This window comes from Ornithorhynchus anatinus, chromosome 11 (genome assembly GCF_004115215.2).
Source record: "Ornithorhynchus anatinus isolate Pmale09 chromosome 11, mOrnAna1.pri.v4, whole genome shotgun sequence".
Taxonomy (NCBI): Eukaryota; Metazoa; Chordata; class Mammalia; order Monotremata; family Ornithorhynchidae; genus Ornithorhynchus; species Ornithorhynchus anatinus.
The window spans coordinates 7,922,761-7,945,410 of NC_041738.1; the positions used below are offsets into that span (position 1 = coordinate 7,922,761).

The 22,650-nt window shown below is 48.7% G+C and overlaps 1 protein-coding gene across 1 annotated transcript in view; it reads right to left on the minus strand.

Annotated features, from left to right (window-relative positions):
- NKD1 (NKD inhibitor of WNT signaling pathway 1) overlaps positions 1-22,650 on the minus strand; it is an 86,988-nt gene that overhangs the window by 25,702 nt on the left and 38,636 nt on the right. Inside the window, exon 4 of the mRNA XM_029074389.2 lies at positions 3,723-3,780. Coding sequence (XP_028930222.1) covers positions 3,723-3,780 — 58 coding nt within the window. The remainder of the gene's footprint in view (positions 1-3,722; positions 3,781-22,650) is intronic.

Here is a 22,650-nt window from a genome sequence, read left to right on the forward strand (position 1 = left end):
CTTGGGGATGCTTGGGGGACCTAGCGTTGAACCAACCTCTTCATTTCCTAGTTCCCAACTTCCTAACCACATCAAGAGCAGAAGTAGCTGTTTCTAGAGTGCCGGAGGAGAGCAGAGCCCTGGACCAGGTTTCAGGAAGACGCGCCATCTGTTCACCCATCATGTCAGGTGACCTTTCCGTCCAGACCCGATGATCCGGAGTCACGGGAGACCCTGAGGCTTGGGCCTTGTCACTAAAAGTTGAGATCTCCCTTTTTTTTTCCATTGGTATTTGTTAAGCACTTACTAAGGGCTATCCTAAGCGCTGAGGAAGGTACGAGGTAATCAGGTTGGATAGAGTCCATGCCCCTCTTGGGGCTCACAGTTTTAATCCCTATTTTACAGATGAGGTAACTAAGGCTCAAAGAAGTTAAGTGACTTGCCCAAGGTCACAAATCAGACAATTGGTGAAGATGGGATTAGAATCTGGAGCCTCTGACTCTCAGGCCTGTGCTTTACCTTCTAGACCTCACTACTTCTTGATTCAAGATGAGGTTTTCCTTGCTCAGTGAGTTGCTCACCCACTTTTACTCATTTACCTGAGGGGGACCACTATAGAGAGAGAAAATATGTGTGTGTGTTTGTGCATGTGTGTTTGTGATTTTCCAAGCTGGAAAGATTGGTTCAGCTACCTGGCAGGCTTGAAAATCTGGTTTCTCCCTGAAATCAGAGAGGGTGACGTGTGATCGGAACAACCCAGCATCTCCCAACTACGATCTGCAGCCCAGCTGAGTCCTGGGAATCTGCCTCAACATGATATTTTACCCACAACCCCAGCCCACCCCTTACAAACTAACTGCTACCAACCTGTGCCTAACTGAGGGTGGAGAGAATCGAGACGGGAGGACAGGAAATTGCAGTGCCGGACCCCGAGACGGGTTTGGCATGGACTGTCCAAAGGTCCTCATACCCCTTAAACCTACTACTCTCTGAAGCCTCTAGGGGATATGCAGGGAATTCTGGGGCACCCACTGGGGAGGCCTCATGGCCTAATGGGGAGCACATGGATCTGGGACTCAGTATGCCCGGGGTTCTAATCCCGGCTCTGCCACTGGCCTGCTGTGAGACTTCAGACAAATCACTTAACCTCTCTATGGGTCTCAGTTTCCTCATCTATAAAACAAGGATCAAATGTCTCCTCTCCCTATCTCTCAGATTGTGAGCCGCTTACAGGCCAAGGACTATGTCTGATATGATTCCCTTCCATAGACCCCAGTGCTTAGCACAGTGCTTGACATCTAGTACAGCAGTGTGTTTCAGTGGAAAGAGCCCAGGCTGGGGAGTCAGAGCTCATGGGTTTGAATACCAGCTCTGCCACTTAGCTGTGTGACTGTGGGCAAGTCACTTACCCTGTGTCTACCCCAGCGCTTAGAACTGTCTCTATCTGTTGCCGACTTGTTCATTCCAAGCGCTTAGTACAGTGCTCTGCACATAGTAAGCGCTCAATAAATACTATTGAATGAATGAACAGTGCTCTGCACATAGTAAGCGCTTAACAAATACCAACATTATTACTTAACTTTCCTGTGCCTCAGTTACCTCATCTGTAAAATGGGGATTAACTGTGAGCCCCACGTGGGACAACCTGATTACCCTGTATCTACCCCAGCGCTTAGAACAGTGCTCTGCACATAGTAAGCGCTTAACAAATACCAACATTAACAAATACCAACACTATTATTATAATTATTATTACTGTCAACAGAGTCCGAGATGGCAGGGAGAAGGAAGATGTTTTCTGTCTCTCAGAAGAACAAATAATCAGATACAAAGCTAATTAGGTCCTGCCAGAGCCTGTCCTCGGCATCAACTTTGAGGTCGAGGAGGGTCATGCCCCCTCCCTGGCTGCAGGTGCCTGGGAAAAGATCCCCCTGCCCGCCCATATACTCAGTAAGCTCCTCCGGCCCCTCTACACAGGGATGCGGGATCAGCGCTCACAGCCCCAGCCGGCAGTCACGGTCTGGGATGGACCACCTGCCTGACCTCCTGAAAGACCTGCCTCTGGCCAGCTGGGGAGAACCCCCTCCCCCCCGACTTTGTTTGGTTTTCCCATCTGTTCAGCCACACCCTGGGCCCCTCTGCCAGACAGCTCTGCATCCCTCCTTCCCCCCTTCCCATCCTCTCCTCCTGGCACTTCAAGATGCACCCTATCAATATCTATAATCAATAATGTCTATCAAGCTCTTGCACGCTCGGAGCAGAGAACTGTACCAGGTGCGTGGGAGAGCCCAGGAGAGGCAGAATCTTTTTCATATAGTATTTGTTGAGCGCTTATGATGTGCCAGGGCCTGTACTAAGCATTGGGGTAGACATAAGCTAATCAGACGGAACACAGTCCCTGCCCTACATGGACCTCACAGTTTTCACCCCCATTTTACAAAAGAGGTAACTGAGGTCCAGCGCTCAGTACAGTGCTCCGCACACAGTAAGTGTTCAATAAAGTGCTCAATCAATATGATTGAACAGCAGGCAAACAGTGGATTAGAACCCAGCTCCTGGTTCCCAAGTCCGCGCTCTATCCACTAGGCCATGCTGCTTCTCGAACAATGTTTTCCAACTAGTGCTTAGAAATGGTGCCTGGGAGCTAAACTGAATTCAGAGAACAAATAAGTCACTGCATCAGCTAGAGAAGTGGGGAGGAAGGGGGTGCAGAGGGGTTGGTTTTTTTGTGGCAGGGGGCTTCTGCATATTCACCTCCTCAGATGAAGCCATCAACACAGAGCAGGGTCCCAAGGGCCAAACCATCCTTCACTTCTTTGGGCACACCGGCTTCCTTCGTCCATCAGTGAAATGATTTCTGACTTAGAGTCAACTGGGAAAAACAATCGCCGGTTTCCTAACTCACACACCTTTCTGATTGAAGCTGGAAGTTCCATGTAAGGTTTGGGCCCATGCACTCGATTTTTAACCCAAGCCTGGCTCCCACGCTCTTCTCCCCATCTGACTTTTCTGTGAGAGAAGAAAGCTGTGGAGGGAACCGCTGTTTTGAGCACTGAAGCATTAAAGACAAAGGGCCTCCATTTGGGTAATGCCCTTTTCCGCTCTAAGGAGGCAGGATCTCTTCCTGGAAAGGTTCTGTCTCTCCCCCACATAGCGACCTGGACCAGAGAGCAAGACTGGAAAGTGATGTGGACGGAAAGGGAGTTGACAGCGTCAACTGAGCGATTCTCTGTATCGGCATTTCATCTGTCGCGAGAATCAGCTTAAATCCGTACCGAAGCCACCACCATCCCCCACCCATCTGACTGACAGCAGGCCCGAAACACTAGATCAGAGAAGCAACTTGGTTAAGTGAAACAAGCACGGGCCTGTGAATCAGAAGAACTTGGGTTCAAATCCCAGCTCCACCACTTTGTCTGCTATGTGACCTTGGGAAAGTCACTTAACTTCTCCATGCCGCATTACCTCATCTGTAAAATGGGAATTAAGACTGTGAGCTCCATGTGGGGCAGGGACTGTGTCCAATCTGATTATCTTGTATCTACCTCAGCACTTAATACCCGTCACAAAGTAAGTGCTTAATAAAAAACATTTTTAAAAAACCCACTTCCAACATTCCTTGGTGGGGGGTGGGGCCCAAAACTCTCCTCACCCTCCTCTCCTCTGGGAATTGTCCTTGTGCTGTAGACCCCACCTTTCTCTCTGACCAAGGACTTGTTAAGGAATCATTATCATGGAAGTACCTTCTAGGCGAAAATGATCCTCGCTGATTGTTTCTCTGTAACCCTCGCCAGATGGATCCTGCAGGGAAAACAAAGCAAAAACAAGCACATCTTTACTACTTGCCTGGTGGTAATTACAGAATATTGAAATGTTAATGAGACACACATTGGGCTGCCAAAGTTAATTAGAAAATGGGTTTTCTGGGGTTAAAAGGTGTTGCTGGAAATTCCAAATCACTTTTGTTCCGCACATCTATTGCTTTCGGTTAGTCATTTAGAGAGTGGGTAAGCAGGCTAGAGAGGAGAGGGTGGAGGAGAGAGGGTGGAGAGGAGAGGGTGGGGTGTGAAGAGGAACAGTGAGGGGGAGAATGGGGAGAAAGTGAAGTGGAGGGAGGGAAATAGAGTGGGGGTGGGGAGAGAGTTGAGATGAAAGGGTGGGAGGGAGTAAAGTTTGGGAGGGGAGACAGAATGGAAGAGTGGGAAGGGGGTGGAGAAGCTTGGGAGAAAGTGGGGAGAGTGGGAGGGAATACAGGTAGGAGGAAGGAGAGAGAGAGTTGCAGAGTGGGGAGAGGGTGACATGGAGGGAGAGTAATAGGGTGGGAAGTGGGAGAGGGTGGGGTGAGAGGGAATATGGGGAGGAGAAGGGGAGAGAGTGGGGAGAGGCAGAGAAAGATGGGGAGAAGGGAAGAAAGTGGGATGAGGAGGGAGAAAGAATGGGATAATGGGAAGAAAGTGGGATGGGGATGGAGAAAGAAGGGGAGAATGGGAAGAGAGTGGGGTAAGGAGGGGGAGAATAGGGAGAAGACAGAAGTGTGGAAGAGGAGAAGGCAGAGGAGAGGAGAACAAAGCTTGCTCAAGTATATCTACATAGGAGTTTAGTGCGATTAAGGAAGAGGACTTAAAATTATAATATTCAAAAACTTTTATAGGGTGAATTACCCTTTATTCCTTCAGTGAGTTTCCCTTCTGTCAGGAAAATCCCCCTCTCAAGCAGGACTGTAAATTGGTAAAGAAAAGGTGCTCCCATCCAGAGGAAATTTTTCCTCTCCGAAGTATTTCAGGAAAGCAGTCATCAACTAATAAATAATATTAGTGGTATTTGTTAAGTGCTTACTAGGTGCCAAGCACTGTACTAAAGTGCTGGAGTAGACTCAAGATAATCAGGGCAGGTGAAGTCCCCATCCTACACAGGTCTCACAATTCAAGGAGGTTGGAGAATGGGCATTGAATCCCCACTTTACAGATGAGGAAAGAGAGGCACCTAGAAGTCATGTGACCTGTTCAAGGTCACTCATCAGAACTTGGATTAGAGAAGCAGCATGGCTCAGTGGAAAGAGCACGGGCTTTGGACTCAGGGGTCATGAGTTCGAATCCCAACTCTGCCACTTGTCAGCTGTGTGACTGTGGTCAAGTCACTTAACTTCTCTGTGCCTCAGTTACCTCATCTGTAAAATGGGGATTAAGACTGAGAGCCCCACGTGGGACAACCTGATTCCCCTGTGCCTACCCCAGCGCTTAGAACAGTGCTCTACACATAGTAAGCACTTAACAAATACCAACATTATTAACTCCTAGACCTGTGCTCTTTCCCGTAGGCCAAGCTGATTCCTCTAGACTCTAAGCTCCTTTTTGGGCAGGGATCGTGATTAGCAACTCTATTGTAGTGTACCCTTCCAAGTACTTAGTACAGTGCTCTGCACACAGAAAGCACTCAATAAGTGCCACTGATTGATTCATCCAATCAATCGTATTTATTGAGCACTTCCTGTGTGCAGAGCACTGTACTAAGCGCTTGGAAGAGTCCAATACAGCAATAAAGAGAGACAATCCCTGCCCAAAATGAGCTCACATTTTTAGAGTGGGCAGTGTGGGGGGCAGGGAGGGGGAAAGAGGAGGGGGAGACAGATATCAATATAAATAAATAAAATTACAGATATATACATAAGTGCTACAGGGTGGGGAGAGGGGGGAAGAGCAAAGGGAGCGAGTCAGGGTGAGGCAGAAGGGAGTGGGAGATGAGGAAAAGTGGGGGTTAGTCTGGGATGATATTTCAAATGAGCTGACAACCGACACCGTGGAGCTGAAGGTCTTCTGCAGGAATTGCTCTCTCCCCCTTTACTCCCATCCCACCAAGGACAGGGATCTTATCTAATTTCCACCGGGGTATTCTCTTCCAGTGCTTAGTCCCATGCTTTGCAAATAGTAAATCCATAATAAATTCTACTGCCTCCCTCCAGCACTCTCACAGGCTACCAGGAGGACTCAGCCTGAAGTGTACTTAACATCCAGGAAAATTCTTCACCCAATAACTCCCTCTCCACCCTGGCTGAGGATTGAGAAACAGTCCAAGAAAAGAACCAAGTACCAAACACTGGATCCTTTTACCTTCCCAAGTTTCTCCTTTAAAAACAAACAAAAAAACCCCACCACTTTTCTTTCTTCATATCAAAGCAAACCAGTGCCCACATGGATCAAAAAGTTTTCCTTCAAGCAGTTTCTCTATCACCAGCAGGGAGGTGGGACAGGGAGACTTTCAAAAAGAGAAAGCCAATGGTTAATATTTTATAAATTAATATCCAACTATTCTTTGTTATTCTTCCTTTTTGGATAAAAAAATAACCATTAATGTGACTTTTACATCTTTTCCATTGAGTTGTTTGTCAGAGGAAACATTCTGCCTACTTATCTTGAAATTAGGTTAATTCGATTTCTCTCTCAATGTGCCACTTCAGTAATGATCTTTCCCCCTCCCACCCCAATTATATCTTGGAGGGGGGTGTTTGTTGGTGGTTTGGGGTTAGCATACTTGTCTTAAAGGCTTGTGAGCTGACAATTGGCTAGGAAGCTGTTGACAGCAATTCCTACCTTTTTGTGACATACAGACAGTGATGATTCATCAGCTGCCAATTAAATCTGCTCTTTCATGGTGAGAGGATTATGACATGTATTATCTCTGGAAGACAGACAATCCTGAGGTACAGGTGTGGGTAATGCATTTTAGAAGAAATAAATAATCCCCCGTTACTCAAAGATCTTCAGAGAAGGAAACCACGCTGCTCTAACTCTCCCCACATACATTCTCATTCTCATTCTTTTTTTTTCTCTCTCTCTCTGTTCCCCTCTAGCAAATGCTGCTCTTTGAACAGAGAGCGTTTTGCAGTAGGATTCTTAAGCATTTAGTACAGTGCTCTGCACACACTAAGCACTCAGTAAATACTATTGATGGATTGATTGAATCCAGGACTGAGAGGGGCAGTGAACCCATGCCCGCCCAGCTCACCCACCTTGGACACCACTTGCGTTGTCCAGTGTGGCTGCCCCCCCACCCACCTGATGCCTCCGGCCCCTCTCTCCTTCCCAAGTCAGTCTGTCAGTCGTATTTATTAATCTTTGTATTTGTTAAGCGCTTATTATGTGCAGAGCACTGTTCTAAGCGCTGTAGACACAAGAGAATCAGGTTGTCCCACGTGGGGCTCACAGTCTTAATCCCCATATTACAGATGAGGTAACTGAGGCACAGAGAGGTTAAGTGACTTGCCCAAGGTCACACAGCTGACAAGTGGAAGACCCAGGATTCGAACCCATGACCTCTGACTCCCAAGCCCGGGCTCTTTCCACTGAGCCACGCTTATTGAGCACTTACTGTGTGCAGAGCACTGTACCAAATGCTTGGGAGGGTACAACGTAACAGTAAACAGACACATTCTCTGCTCACAGTGAGCTTACAGTCGACAGACATTAATATTAATAAATAAATCACAGATATGTACATATGTGCTGTGGGAATGGGAGGGAGGATGAATAAAGGGAGCGAGTCAGGGCGACGCAGAAGGGAGCGGGGAGAAGAGGAAAAGAGGGTTTAGTCGGGGAAGGCCTCTGGAAGGAGATGAGCCTTCAATAAATCTTATAAGACAGGAAGAATAATTTTCTGATATGAGGAGGACAGGCATTCTGGGCTAGCCTCTGGCCAGCTGATGGGCAGCTTGCGGGAGACGGCTGGTTGCACTGGAGAAGATAGTTCAGGAAGAGCAAGAGACCAGAGGAGGATGTACAAATAGTGAGCGGCAAGGGGAGAGGCGAGCACTAGAGATGCCGTAACGGGCGTCCAGCAATGAGAAGTGATCTCTGGGCTTCCAGGCTTTTCATTCATTCAGTTGCATTTACTGAGTGCAGTGTTTGGCACATAGTAAGCACTTAACAAATACCATCATCATCGTTATTTTTATTATTACTGCGTGCAGAGCACTGTACTGTACATGCTGTACGTGCTCGGGAGTTTACCACAGTGAACAGATACATTTCCTGCTGACAACAAACTTAGCTGGGAGAGGGGTTGATTAAAGGGAGTAAGTCAGGTGACGCAGAAGGGAGTGGGAGAAGAGGAAAGGAGGGCCTAGTCAAGGAAAATGTGCCTTCAGTAAGACTTTAAAGTTGGGGGGAATAATAGGGTTAGGCTCCGGCTCTTGGAATGAGAGGTGACAACGAACAATCAGGAGGACAAGAGAGGCAGCGCAGTCCGGTGGATAGAGCATGGGCCTGAGAGTCAAAGGACCTGGGTTTTAATCCCCGCTCTGCCACTTGCCTGCTGTGTCAACCTGGACAAGTCACTTCATTTCTCTGTGCCTCAGTTACCTCATGTGCAAAATGGAGACTCTATACCTGTTCTCACCTCTTACTTAAAACTGTGAATTCCCAATGGAACCTGATTAGCTTTCCTCTACTCCACGCTCAGGTCAGTGCTTGGCATATAGTAAGCACTTAACAACTACAAAATTATTTCAACTGCAGAGGTTCCGGGACCTGGTCCCATTCCCTCACTCAGACTCCCGGGGCCACCTTGAAGCAAGCAAATCCAGGGGGTTTGTGTGTTTTTGTTTTTCAGTCTTTGAGACTTCATGCTCCCGAACGTGACACCGTCCTCGTCCACCTCCCCGACGGTTCTCGGTCCGTCATTCTGCTGGCTAAGAGCTAACAGATGTGAGGGCCACACGCTTTCAAAGCCAACGGGTGAGACCTACATAGCTCACTGCAGCTAACGTATTCCAGGAATGTTTGCCTCTCGGGGAGACACTGGGGTGGTAAATCGAGGAAAGGGGAGTGGCCAGCCAAATCACCTTTAAAGAGGAAACAACAGCCTTCAAAGACCCAGGGAATTCTTCAGCAGTTGAGCTCTTCCCCAAACACAGGGGCAAATGGACTGGCCCCCAGAATTCCCAGGGACGAGACTAATAATTAATAATTGTTGCATTTCTTAAGGGCTTACTATGTGCCGAGCACTGTACTAAGTGCTGGAGTAGATTCAAGGTAATCAGGTCCCACAGAGGGCTCACTGTCTAAGTAGAAGGTGGAATAGAAATTGAATCCCCATTTTGCAGATGAGGGAACTGAGACCCAGAGACGTTAAGCGACTCACCCAACGTCCCAGAGCAGACAAGTGGTGAAGCTGGGATTAGAACCCAGGTCCTGTAACTCCCAGGCTCGTGCTCTTCCCACTAGAGCACGGTGCCAGCACAGTGGCAGAGCAGGCAGAAGGGCATCCCTGGAGTTCTGTTCCTCTGGAGTTGGACAAAGTCACTTCTTCCCCTAGATGCTCAGATTGCATTTGGACACAAAGCAGCCCCACCCTTTCCTTGCCTCTCCTCTCTTCCAGAAACATTCCTCAGCCACATCTCGCCTCTCTTCAAAACCCTCTGCTGGCTTCCTGTGACTCCCTGAAACAAACAAGGGAAACAGTGTGGCGTAATCGATAGAGCAAGGGCCTGGGAATCTGCAGGCCATTGGTTCTAATGCCGGCTTAGCCACTTGTCAGCTCTGGGATTTTGGGAAAGTCACTTCACTTCTCTGGGCCTCAGTTATCTCATCTGTAAAGTGGGAATTGAGACTTTGAGCCTCACGTGGGACAGAGACCGTGTCCAACCTGATTTACTTGTGTCCTTTGATTTGTCCACGGATTTGTCCGCTCAGTACAGTGCTTAGCAAATAGTAAGTGCTAACCAATACCGTTATTATAATTATTATTATTACAAAGCTTCCTCATCACTGGCTTCAAGGCTCACCACCGTTTGCCACCCCCCCACCTACCTATTTTCTTAACCCACTATTCTCCAACTCCCTCTCTTTCTTCTTGCCAGGCCAACCTTCTAGCTGAACCTTCCTCTCCATTCCCCTGCTTCAGTCCAGCTCGGGAACCCTCTCCCAACAAGATAGAGGTCACAGTTCTCCCCACAATTTATTTAACGGTATCTGTTAGGCACTTACTATGCGCCAGCACTCTACTAAATGTTGGGGTAGTCAACTAATGCTCCTCCTCCTTCTAATACTATTACTGCTACCGTTGTTGTTATCTTCCTCTGTCAAGATGTGTCTGACTTACTATGCGCCAGCGCTCTACTAGTCGATTAGACTGTAAGCCCGTCAAACGGCAGGGACTGTATCTGTTGCCGACTTGTTCATTCCAAGCGCTTAGTACAGTGCTCTGCACATAGTAAGCACTCAATAAATACTATTGAATGAATACTAAATGTTGAGGTAGTCACCTACTGCTCCTCCTCCTCCTCCTCCTAATACTATTACTGCTACTGTTGTTGTTATCTTACTCTGTCGAGACGTGTCCGACCCACAGCGACGTCGTGGACACTTCCCTCCCAGAACGTCCCACCTCTGTCCGCATTCATGCCGGTAGTGGATCCACGGAGTTTTCTCGGCAAAAATACAGAAGCGGTTTACCACTGTCTCCTTCCTTGCAGTAAACCTGAGTCTCCGCCCTCGATTTTCTCCCATGCCGCTGTTGCCCAGCACGGGTGAGTTTACTATTGTGAAAAGCAGCATGGTGGAGTAGACTGGGCACGAACTTGGGAAAAGTCGTGGGTTCCTACTCCTGGGTCTGTCACTTGAAGCAGCGTGGCTCAGTGGAAAGAGCACGGGCTTTGGAGTCAGGGCTCATGAGTTCGAATCCCAGCTCTGCCACTTGTCGGCTGTGTGACGGTGGGCAAGTCACTTAAGTTCTCTGTGCCTCAGTTCCCTCATCTGTAAAATGGGGATTAAGACTGTGAGCCCCACGTGGGACAACCTGATTCCCCTATGTCTACCCCAGCGCTTAGAACAGTGCTCGGCACATAGTAAGCGCTTAACAAATACCAACATTATTATTATTATACTTGTCTGCAACATGACCGTAGACAAGTCACTCAACTTCTCTGCGCCTCAGTTATCTCATCCGTAAAATGGGGATTGAGACCGTGAGCCCCATGAGGGACAGGTTGGATACAACCTGATTTGCTTGTTTCCACTCCAATGTTTAGTACAGTGCCTGGCACATGGTAAGCGCTTAACAAATACCACAATTATTTATTGTTATCGTTATTTACAACTACTACCACTACTATCATTTCAGCCTTCAATGGTGAAAAACAAGAGAGGGGAGAGGAGGGTCCCAGAGAGTCTCAGTGAACTGTGGCAGTCAGAGTGGGACCCCCCCAGGGAACCCAGGATCATCAGGTCCCACATAGAGCTCATAGTTCAAGTGGGAGGGAAATGGGCTATTGAGTCCCCATTTTGCAGATGGGGGAACTGAGGCACAGAGAAGTTAAATGGCTTGCCCAAGGTCACAAAGCAGGTAAGTCGGGGAGGCAGGAGGAGAACCCGGGTCCTCTGGCTCCGGGACAGATGATGACGGAGGGACTGTTGTTCGCTGATCTCGCAGTTATGTGGTGGGAGTCACCACTACACTACCAGGGTCAGAAAACAAAGCCAAACTCCTACCCAGGGAAGATTCCCTCCCAGTCTGCATCCTCAACCCAACCCCCTTCCACGATAATCCAGGCTAAAGAGAATGGACCTCCCACAGCCTCAGACCCCAGGCTTTATTTAACACAAACAAACAAGGAAGCCCCAGCCGCCCCCACCCCATCCCCCAGGTTTCATTTTTCAGCCCACCCCTTGCCCCAGGTTATTTTTCTTGCTCTGCCCGGTTGTCCCTGGGCAGTTTCTAGTCCTCCTGAGGAATCCTTCCTGGCTCCAGCTTCTGAAGACCACCAGCCTCCCCTTCAAGGGGGGCCACCTTCCAGGGTCCCGGTAAGACTACAGCAGGTGACAGGCGAAGGCACCCTGATGCTGCAGCCACATCTCAGCCTAGCTCCAAGCCAGACACATAGGGTTTGGAGAGGGAAAATCTGTTTCCACTCAAACACCTTGGGGTGATTTCTTCGGTCCCTCCCAAGCCTCTGAACTAGCTCTCCCTCCATGACACCCTAAACACCCTGTATCTCAGGACTGAGCTTCTTGAGTGCAGGGATCACTTATAGTTACTCTCTTGTACTCGCCGAGAGTTTTGTACAGGGTTCCGCGCACACGCTCAGTAAATACCACTAACTGATTGAATGACAGAGATCACTGAGGATGCTGGACCTGTGGAATTTTTTACCCTTTTTCCTCTCTCTCTCACAGTGGTCAGAATCTTGCTCTATCTCAGCCTGTGCTTGGAATTCCTCTCTCTCTCTCTCTCTCTCTATCTCTCAGTGCTCAGAATCTTCCTTTTTCTCTCAGCCAGTGTTCAGTCCTCATCTCTCTCAGCCAGTGCTCAGATTCTTCCTCTTTCTCTCAGACAGTGCTCTAATCTCGCTCTCAGTCATTGCTCAGAATCTTCCTCTTTTCTCAGACAGCTCTTGGAGTCCTCATCTCTCAGTCATTGCTCAGAACCTTCCTCTTTTCTCAGACAGTTCTTGGAGTCTTTATCTCTCTCTCTTAGTCAGGGCTCAGAATCCTCCTCTTTCAGAGTCCTCATCTCTCTCCCTCTCTTTCTCTCAATTAACGTTCAAGGTGCTCATCTCTCTCTCCATTAATAGTCAGAATCCTTATCTCTGTCAGCCAGTGCTCCTCTCCAGTTCCCAATTCATTGGCTATTGCAGCCCCTTCCCTTTCTGATGACAGACAGGGAGTGTTTTTATCTGCCAAAAAAATTGACCTCCTACCATTTCAGGGGCCCCACTACCTTTCTCTCCCTTGTCTGCCTCTTCTAATTCAATAGCTCCCATAATACGTGGCAATACCCCTAGCCAGGACCCCAGGAAGGGTGGGACCGGCAGCGGGCCAAGGATGCCATCCCTGGACCACTGGCTTATACGGGACTGACAGCATCCAGTCTAAAGCCCAGATGAGGCCTCAGGCTGTGGAAGTCACTCACTCCTTCTGGGGAAAATTCAGCCGAGACACACGAAGCTGCTCTGCCCTCGTCCCCATTGCCACCACCCATCAGGCAGACCAGGAATGACAGGTTGCAGGTCAGACTGGCAGAAGCTGCCCAGAATTCAGCCCTAAGCTCTGACACTTGGCCATCTTCTCTCTCCGTCTCTCTCTATGTGGGAGATCTGCAAGTTCTGGACGGCGGGGAGGAGAAGGCTCCGGGGGGCTGGGAATGGGGGCAGAGGGAGGTGTCACTGGGGAATTCAGGCCTGGATCCTCCCAGGACACTCCCTGCAGAATGGGGGTGGGAATTATCTCTCAAGCAGGATTCCCGAGGAAGAACGAATTTCCTGCCTCAGCATAGCCCACGGCACAGCCCTGAGCATTCAAGATGGCTTCTGGACTTCCCATCCGTGGCTGTCTCCTCTCCTCCTCCTCCACTTGGCTTCATACCCTTTATTCCCCCCCACCTTCGGTCCCCCAGTACTTATGTACATCTCTATAATTTATTTTCATGTCTGTCTCCCCTCTAGACTGTAAACTCCTTTTGAGCAGGGAACTTGTCTACCAACTCAATTATATTGTACTCTCCCAGGTATTTAGTACAATCCTCGACACACAGTCAGGGCTCAATAAATATGACTGATTCCCTACCTTTTCCTCCTCCTCCTGACCTTGCAGCCCAATCACTTCTCTTCCCTTCACGGTGACCCCAACACACGCACAATGGTTTTGTGTGCATTTGTGTGTTTGTGTTTGTGTGCACGCAACACAGCGTAACTCCTCTGGCCTCCATGTCACTGGCTCAGATTGCCCCTTGGGACTTGACTGCTTCCATTGCATTTCACCCATGCTTCTACCAACAGCCACCCACATTTCCCTTCCCGACCTACAAGCATCTGACCCTGAAACTCTTCCATTCTTTTCCAACCTAAAATCCTTCTGATGCCAAGAGGCAGAGATGCCACAAGCATTCCTCTAACTGGGGGACTGGGGAAAGGGAGAAGAAGAGGAGGGAGGAGGGAGTGAGAAAGAGAGAGAGCCAGTTCTCATTATTTCCTTGGCAATAAATTCTGCATCCTGATGCATGTTTCCTTTTCCCATTCTACTAGAAAACACAGACCGGTGCTGAGAATGCTGCACACTCACCAAATGATAGAGGGTGAGGAAGAGGAAAATGCACAAGAAAAATAACCCTCCATCCCCCTCTATTCAATAATAATAATAATAAACCAGTGTGATATTTAAGCACTTACTATGTTTTAAGCACCGCCCTTCTCCTCCCACCCCATGACCACAGGCAGTCTCCATGGCATCACCATGAAAGAGAATCTGGATCCTGGATTCTTAAGTTTGACAGTTAACTGCAGGGGGAACCTTGAGTCAGTTTTTAACCCCTCTATTTTTACTTTTCTCTAGGGATAGGCCAGAACAACAACTCCCCAGTAGTCTGGCCTGATTATCTCACAGTACAGTGATTTCATGACTCGGTGATGGCTCACTCTGAACTGGGGATGGCCAGAGGCATCTGGATTGTAAGGTGCCACTCATGAGAGAGTTTGAGGAGTAAACTCCCTTTCTACCCCAGGAAGAAACAAAAAAAAAGACAAGTGGAAGGCAACTACAGTGCCTCCTCTGAGCTCTTGAATCAGCAGGCCATTTGGGACATGAAACAAATTATTTTTTAAAAAGCTTTCTGCTGCAGAGTTGAACATCTGGGTCCCTGAATATATGACCCGGGGGAAAGGATGGGTCCAAAACTGTGAACCCAGCACTTCGGAAAGATCACGCATCTTCTAGACTTTCCCCCGGCTTAGACTGAAGTTGGTTCCCACTGGAATTTGAAAGGGAAAAGAGATGAAAAAGTTACACACAAAGATGCTCTCGGTCTTGGCGATTCATCCTTCGAGTGTTGCCTTCAAGAGCCTCCTCGCAACAGGCCTCCTTCTCTCCAGCCTCCAAAGAGGATTTAGCGGCAATTAAAATTCCTTAGATTTCTCCCAACTATTTTTATCTGTCAGAGCGATAATCAACGTTGGCTCACTGTATGGCCCCAGCCCTCTCCCGGGCCGAAGTCTCCAAGACTTAAGCTGCACTGCACTTTCTGGTGTGCGAGCGCTGGCTAATTATCTGGGAGGAAACGAAGCCGAGGCGATGAGGGGGCGGGTGGAGAGGGGTGGGGAGGGAGCAGGGAAGGGGGAGGCGGAGTCAGGTTAACATATACCAGCTGGCTTGGGATTTCACTCTCAAAATGCAATTTCCTCAGTTGCCAACACCGATCTGCCTGTGCTCCAAGATCCCGGAACTTAAGCTAGAAACTAGGGAGCATGGACTGGACTCTATTGAGATCTCTCTGTCCCCTCCCCACCGAGGCCTCTGCCATGCATTCAGCTGGATACCAGGCAGTCCAGTTTTCAGTTGGTCTTCCTCTGTGGGTACGAATATTGTAGTGGACACCTTTATGTTCCCTATTTTTATTTTAGTGTCCAGCCTCCCTCGTTTTCAGCCCCTGCCACCAAGTCCCACAGATTGGAAAGGGCACCCAGGTTTATAAGGGCACGGGAGAGAAACAGGATGGTTTTGGACCAGCAGAGGGAAGAAGGTTGATGTTTGCCCTTCTTAGGGATAACCACAACTGTGGCATTTGTTAAGTGCTTACTAAGTACCGAGCACTGTACTAAGCACTGGGGTAGATACAACACAATCACAATGGACACAGGTCCTGTCCCACTTGGAGCTCACAATCTGAGGGGGAGAAAGAGTATTTCATTCCTATTTTCAGATGAGGAAATGGAGGCACAAAGAAGTGAAGTGACTTGCCCAAGGCCACTTAGCAGGCAAATGGCAGAGGCGGGATTAGAACCCATGACCTTCTGACTCCAAGGCCCTGTAAAGAGGCACACAAACTAGACCAGGACAGAAATGGACACACAGCCACCATTCCAGCTGGGTAATCTCTTTGGCTCCACCGTCCAGGAAGATATTGGCCCCGGCCGCTCTGGCTAATGGACCGAGTCAGCCCAAGCCCCAGCTTCCGTTTTCCCCAAGGAGTCAAGATGCCTGACTTCAATCAGCCCGTCTAAACTAGCTTTTGTTTCTCTTTTTACCCAAATGACTCCCTTCTTAAGGATTTATGGTAACCGGACTGCTATTCTGCCCAGCGGGGAGGCTGCAATCCCGGCAAATCTTTTTCACACAGTAGGTTTTCCGCTGATTGAATTTCTGGGCTCTCGGCTCTTCGGAAACGTTTGCTCTCGTCGGAGCTGTCAGAAGGAAATTGTTAGGGGTCGATTTTGCAACGGCTGGAGCCGGGCAGGGTTCCAGAGGTGGGCAACGAGGTGGAATGACACCGGCGGGATCAATGCCGGGCCTCCGAAATAAAGGGAGGAAGAGAATGAAAAGTTTGGGCTTTAAAATAAAAACAAACAAAATAATAAAAGGGAAGAAGAAAAGCTTTTCTGGCAGATGAGAGTACTGAGGGAATGTGACCAAGAGCCCGCACTAAACAACATTTTAGTTAAATCGCCACCGCAACCTTATTTCTGCAGCCCAGAAGAAAAGTGAAATGGCCATCAGTTGGATTCAAGTCACATCCTGGCTTAGGAGGTGGAAGGGCCGACATCTGAATGTAAGGAAAGCAGCAGAAACTCTGTGTGTGTGTGCTACTGATCCCTGAAAATCTCTAGTCTTTGGTAACTGGATTGTAAACTCCTCCACTAGACTGGAAGTTCCACTGGACTGGGCAGGGATCATGGCTACCATCTTCATTGTATTGTACTCCCCCAATCAGTTAATGGTATTTACTGAGCTCTTATTATGTGCAAAGAACTGTACTAAGCATTTGGGAAAGGACAGTATGATAGAGTTGGTAGATAAGATCCCTGCTCACAAGGAGCCTGTAGTCTGTAGGGGGAGACCAACTTTAAAATAAATTATAGGTAGGGGAAAGAGTATTAGGACAGACACATAAGTCCTGTGGAGATGAGGTATCCAAGTGCTTAGTACAGTGCCTGGCACATAGTAAAATCTTAATAAATACCATCATTACTATTATTAAGGGGTACACACCATCCGTTAGTACGTAGATGAGGGGAGGAAGAGGGAAAGAGGGCTTAGTCAGGGAAAGCCTCTTGGAGGAAATTTAATTTGAGGAGTGTTTTTTTTGAAGGTGGGAAGAATGGTGGACTGTCAGATAGGAACGGGACTGGAGTTCCAGGCCGCGGGGAGGACGTGGGCAAGGGGTCGGCGGCAGGATAGACGAAACTTAGGTACGAGGTTAGGCTGGAGTGAGAGGAGCGAACTTTGCAGATCAAGTTGATCTCTCAGTAGGTAGAGGAAGAACCTACTTGATCCGGAGATAGAATGAACAATGGACATTGAAAAAGAGATAGGTGTCAGAGAAAAAGCCATGGTTATTGGTTTGATTGAGGGGCATGTTGTTGACTGTGATGGGAAAGTTTCGTGAAGCAGCATGGCCAAGTGGAAAGAGAACAAGCAAGCGATTCAGAGGACCTAGGTTCTAATCCCGGCTCCACCACAAACCCAACTGTGTGTTCTTGGGCAAATCACTTCACTTCTCTGTGCCTCAGTTCCCTTATCTGCAAAATGGGGGTTCAATACCTGTTCTCCTTCCTTCTTAAACTGTGACCCTCCGTGTAGGACGAGATGATCTTGTATCTCCTCCAGCACTTAGTACGGTGCTTGGCACATAGTAAGTGCTTAATACTATTATTATTACTTGTTATTATGAAGTGCCAATCATCCTGGCTCCCCATCACCCTTGGGTCTGCTAAAATCCTCCCTTTCCTCAAGCCAAAAAGGAGCACACAAAGGCAAAAGTGAGGATATGCCAGGGGTGGGGAGGGGGTAATCAGAGGACCCCAAAGCAGTTTGCCTGGGCTTTGATCAGCGATCCGAGGAAGATTCCGGCCAGCTGTTCCTACCATTAACTCATCCTCCCCTGCTCCGGGCACGGAACTCACATCTGCAGCTGTGATCGGGAGAAATGGCTGAGGACGAGGACGCATGGAGGCTCCCGCTCAGCCCCCCACCGCCATCCTCTTCCGGCTAACGCCCTCGCTCCCTTGGGCACATCTGACCCCTCTCAGTTGAGGACCCCAACCCAGGGTGGGGAGATTCCAGAGGGGAGGAAGGAACAGGAGAGAGAGAGAGAAGGAGGACATGGAGAATAAGAAGACGTTAATGTACAACAGAACTGTTAATAAGGGGTCACCTCCTCACCCCTCAGAATTTAGGTATATGCCTTTATATTCAATTGCTTCCCCTTTCTATACTTTATTTTATTGTTTCTCTTCTCCATTAAATTGTGAGCCCCTCGAGGGCGGGGGTCGTGTCTACTAACACTACTGTCCTCACCTAAGCAGTCAGTACAGTGCTCCGCTCACAGAAAATGTTCAGTACATACGATTGATTGACAAGGGAATTTTTATGGTACTTGTTAAGCATCTACTATGTGCAAGGCACTGTACTAAGTGTTTGGGAAGACACAGCTAATCGGGTTGGACATAGTCCATGTCCCACTTTGGAATCACAGTCTTAATCCCCATTTTACAGATGAGGTAACTGAGGCAAAGAGAAGTTAAGCAACATGCCCCAGGTCACCCAGCAGACATGTGGCAGAGCTGGGATTAGAATGCAGGACCTTCTGACTTCCAGGTCCGGGCTCTATACACTAGGCCACGCTGCTTCTCGAGTAGCTTGTGGTTTTGCAGGAGGGGGAGGTGGAAAACTTGAAACAAAAGTGAAAGGTCCCACCCTCCTCCACTGCTTAGGTCCCAAAGATGGGTGGCTGGGGGATGGTGTCCTCTGATCTCTATGTTTTTCACAGCTCAGCCCACAGAACAGGCTGGGATCAGGACTGGCCACAGGTGTTTTTCTGCTCACCCCTTCCCCCCCAACTTTGGGAGCCTCAAGCTGAAAATGACTCAGGGTAGGGAAGGTGCAGTGAGAGGTGAGAGACGATGACAAACCGACCATTTGATTCCAGAAAGCTGTCAGAGTCCACAGCTCGTCACTGGAAGGAAGGATCTGGGAGAGGACCCGATGTTAGACCATGATATTAAATCCAGTATGGACCCCCTCTTTTTTATGGTATTCGTTAAGCGCTTACTGTGTGCCAGGCACTGTTCTAAGTGCTGATTAGATACAAGCTAATCAGGTTAGACACAGTCCATGTTCCACATGGGGTTCACACTCCTAATCCCTATTTTATAAACGAGGTAACTGAGGCACCGAGAAATTAAGTGACTCGTCCTACCAGTGAAACAGCAGATGAGTGGTGGAGCCGAGATTAAAACCCAGGTCCTTCTGATTCCCAAGCCTGGGCTGTATCCAATAGACAACACTACTTCCTCCTGCCCCGGACTGCGGGCATCCAGATTCCCCAGAGATTATCAATCAATCAATAGTATTTATTGAGCACTTACTGTGTGTAGAGCACTGTACTAAGCTTTTGGGAGAATACAGCTGAGTTTGAGCGACACATTCCCTGCCCACCACAAGTTTACAGTCTTCCAGCCTGCTGCCAAGTTCCCATCTACCTCACCTACGGTCTCCTGCGCCCAGCTCTCTGCCCCCAGGGTCGTAGATCTGGGCGGACTGAGAGAAAGCATATGTAAAGTGCAGAGAGAGAGAGAGCTGAGTGAGGAAGACTGCCCCATCCATCTTGAAATGTCAGTCGATCAATGTTTTTGGTGTTGGAAGGGGGCAAAGAAAGAGTGTCACCAGCTGCCAAGTGATGTTCTGTAGTCTCCCTCCCTGGGCATCTTACAAAAGAGAAGAGGCATCCCTCTGGTCTTGGATGGGTCAGGCATTTGTCTGGCTGGAGGCAGTGGGCTGGACCACACGACCTTTGGAGGACTCTTTCAGCTTCAAGATTTTAGGATTCTCTGGTTCTGACCACCACTGAGGATGAGACCAGAGGAGTCCTCATCCATGCCCCCGTCTTCCTCCTCCACTCAGTAAGGTGTGAGCAGACCAAGCAACAGAAGAGTCAGAGGACCTGGATTCTAATCCCAACTCTGCCGATTCCTTGCTTTATTCCCTTGGGCAAGTCACATAACCTCTCTGGGTCTCAGTTATCTCATCTGTAAAATGGGAATTGAATCCTCCTTGCTCCAAGTTAGACTGTGGCCCCCAGGTTGGGCAGGGACTGTGTTCAACCTGGTAAACTTCTATCTACTCCAGTGTTTAGAACAGCGCTTGACACATAGTAAGCACTTAACAAATACCATTAAAAGTAAAAAAAACAACAAAAAAAGGGACTAGACCCAGAAGGGGAAGGTATATCACAGACAGGGGATCCTTTGCAGCTGAGGACTATATGAGATTCAAAGCATCATCTTACTCTTATCTCTGGTAACCAAGTATGGCAGAGGGTTCAGACTTCATTTCTTAGAGTTAACAGAGCTGGGAAATCTATGAGAGGCAATAGTTGAAACAAAATTCTCTCCCTCCTTTATCTTTCTTCCTCTCCGCCTCTTTCCTCCCTCCCACCCTTTCCCTCTCCACGTCCCCTTCCCTCTCTGTCTCTCTTTCCCTCCTTCCCTCTCCCCCTCCCCGTCTCCCACAGAGCTCCTGTTCTGTATTGTCGAAACCAACTGGGGTGAAGAGACTGGATCTGAATCGAAGTGGCGGGGGAACAGAGAGAAAAAGTCATAAGCCAGGTCCCGGCGGGCTGGATGACGTGTAGATAACTGTCCTTTGGCTGGAGTCACGGCAACCCCACCTCCGGGGCGATCAGTAGAATGGGAGCCACATTCCAGCCACTTCAGGGCCCCACGACAGCTTTCATTGATCCAGGGCCAACCGGGACTGGAGCGGCTCCCGCTGCCTAGTTGAGCATCCAGGCCTGGCTCTCTCTCCTTACCCTCACCCCACGTCTCCCGCCGCTGCCTGGCCAGAGAGGCTCATGACCCTCCAGTCGAGGAGGCCCGTTATGTGAATGTGGCAGGTGGCAGGGCTATCCCCTCCCCCCATGCCCCGTGCCTCTTGGGCCCCGAATCCCAGCGAGGAGGAAGCGACCGAGAGGCTGGCAGACACCTGATCCCTCGCAGCAAGGGCACACTGGGCCCCAAAACAGGAGATGTGACTGTCAGCGGCCACCTGTAGGAGACAATCTTATTTTTTTTTTTGGTACTTGCTAAGCACTTATTGTGGTCATACACTGTTCTGAGCTCTGGGGTAGGTACAAGTTCATTAGGTTGGACATAGTCACTGTCCCACATGGTGATCACAGTCTAGGAGGGAGAACAGGTACTCGATCCCCATTTTACATTTGAGGAAACTGAAGCAAAGGGGAGTGAAGTGACTTGCCCAAGGTCTCGCAGCAAGCAATGGACAGAGCTTGAATTAAAATCCAGATCCTCGGACTCCCAGGCCCATGATCTTTCCACCGAGCCATGAAATAAGTGCTGCCTTCTCAACCTCTCTCGTTCTTCTCGCGGCCAAATGAGTAACCAACCCAGCCGGTCCCTGCTCTTCAACCTCCTTGATTGTCTGTGGGGTCTTACTCATTTCATCCGATGGGCTTTGAAACTGTCTGCCTCCATGCTTCCTGTCTTGGGCCATCAGCTAAATACCTGTTCTCAATTAGTCAATCTTATTTATTGAGTGCATACTGGGTGCAGAACACAGTACTAAGCTCTTGGGAGAGTACAATATAACAATGTAACAGAGTTGGTAGACACATTCCCTACTCCTACTTAAACTGTGAGTCCCATGTGGGATAGGGGTTGTGTCCAAGCTGATTATCTCATATCTACCACAATGCTCATTACAGTGTTTGGCATAGAGTAAGCACGTAAGGAATACTGCCATTATGATGATGATGATTCTTATAATCATAAGGCCTCTCAGGGCGGGGATGTGGTCTTTGAGCTTTATTTTTAAAGCACCCTGCCCAGACAGGACGGTCCCTACTTGCAGAAGATGAAGAAAATGAAGAACGAACTCTGATTCGACCACCAGCTTCTGAAAACCTGATCTGTTAAACTCATGCGGGGAAGAGAGAGGCTTTCTAGTGCTGGTTGCCAAGAAGGTGTTTGCAAAGTCAGAGTTCCAGCACTCGATGAAGGAGTTCTCGGGAATGTGGGAAGGAACAGGGCTGGGAACAGCCAGGAACATCTACCCAGGCCCACTGTTTTAAGCTGGACTTCGTGAGGCCCCAGAAGCCCTTTAAAAACAAGCCCAGAAGGACGCCGGGACCCCGAGAACTGGATAATCAAGTCTCCGGAACTGCAAGCTTTCCCTCCTCTTTCCCTTGGGGGGGTCTCCATTTTCCACCTGGGTAAACTGAGGCCCAAGAAACCTGATGCAGATGGCGACTCAGTAAGCCTAGCAAAGAAGCCAAGAGTTATCATATCCATCTTTAAACTCTCCTCATCGGCCAATCTCTCTTCCCCATACCTCACTATCAACCAATCACTTGCATTTATTGAGCGCTTACTGTATGCAGAGCACTTTGCTAAGCGCTTGGGAGAGTACAATATTACGGAATTGATAGATACATCCCCTGCCTACACTGAGCTTACCCCCTAGAGGGGGAGATAGACATTACTGTAAGTAAATAAATTATGGTTATGTACGTAAACTCTTTGGGGCTGAGGGAGGAGTGAATAAATGGTGTGAATCTAACTCCCACCTGTTGCAGACCCTGGGCAGCCACTGCCCACACTACCGATTTGAAGGCCAATCAATCAACAATCAATCAATCGCATTTATTGAGGGCTTCTTGTGTGCAGAACACTGT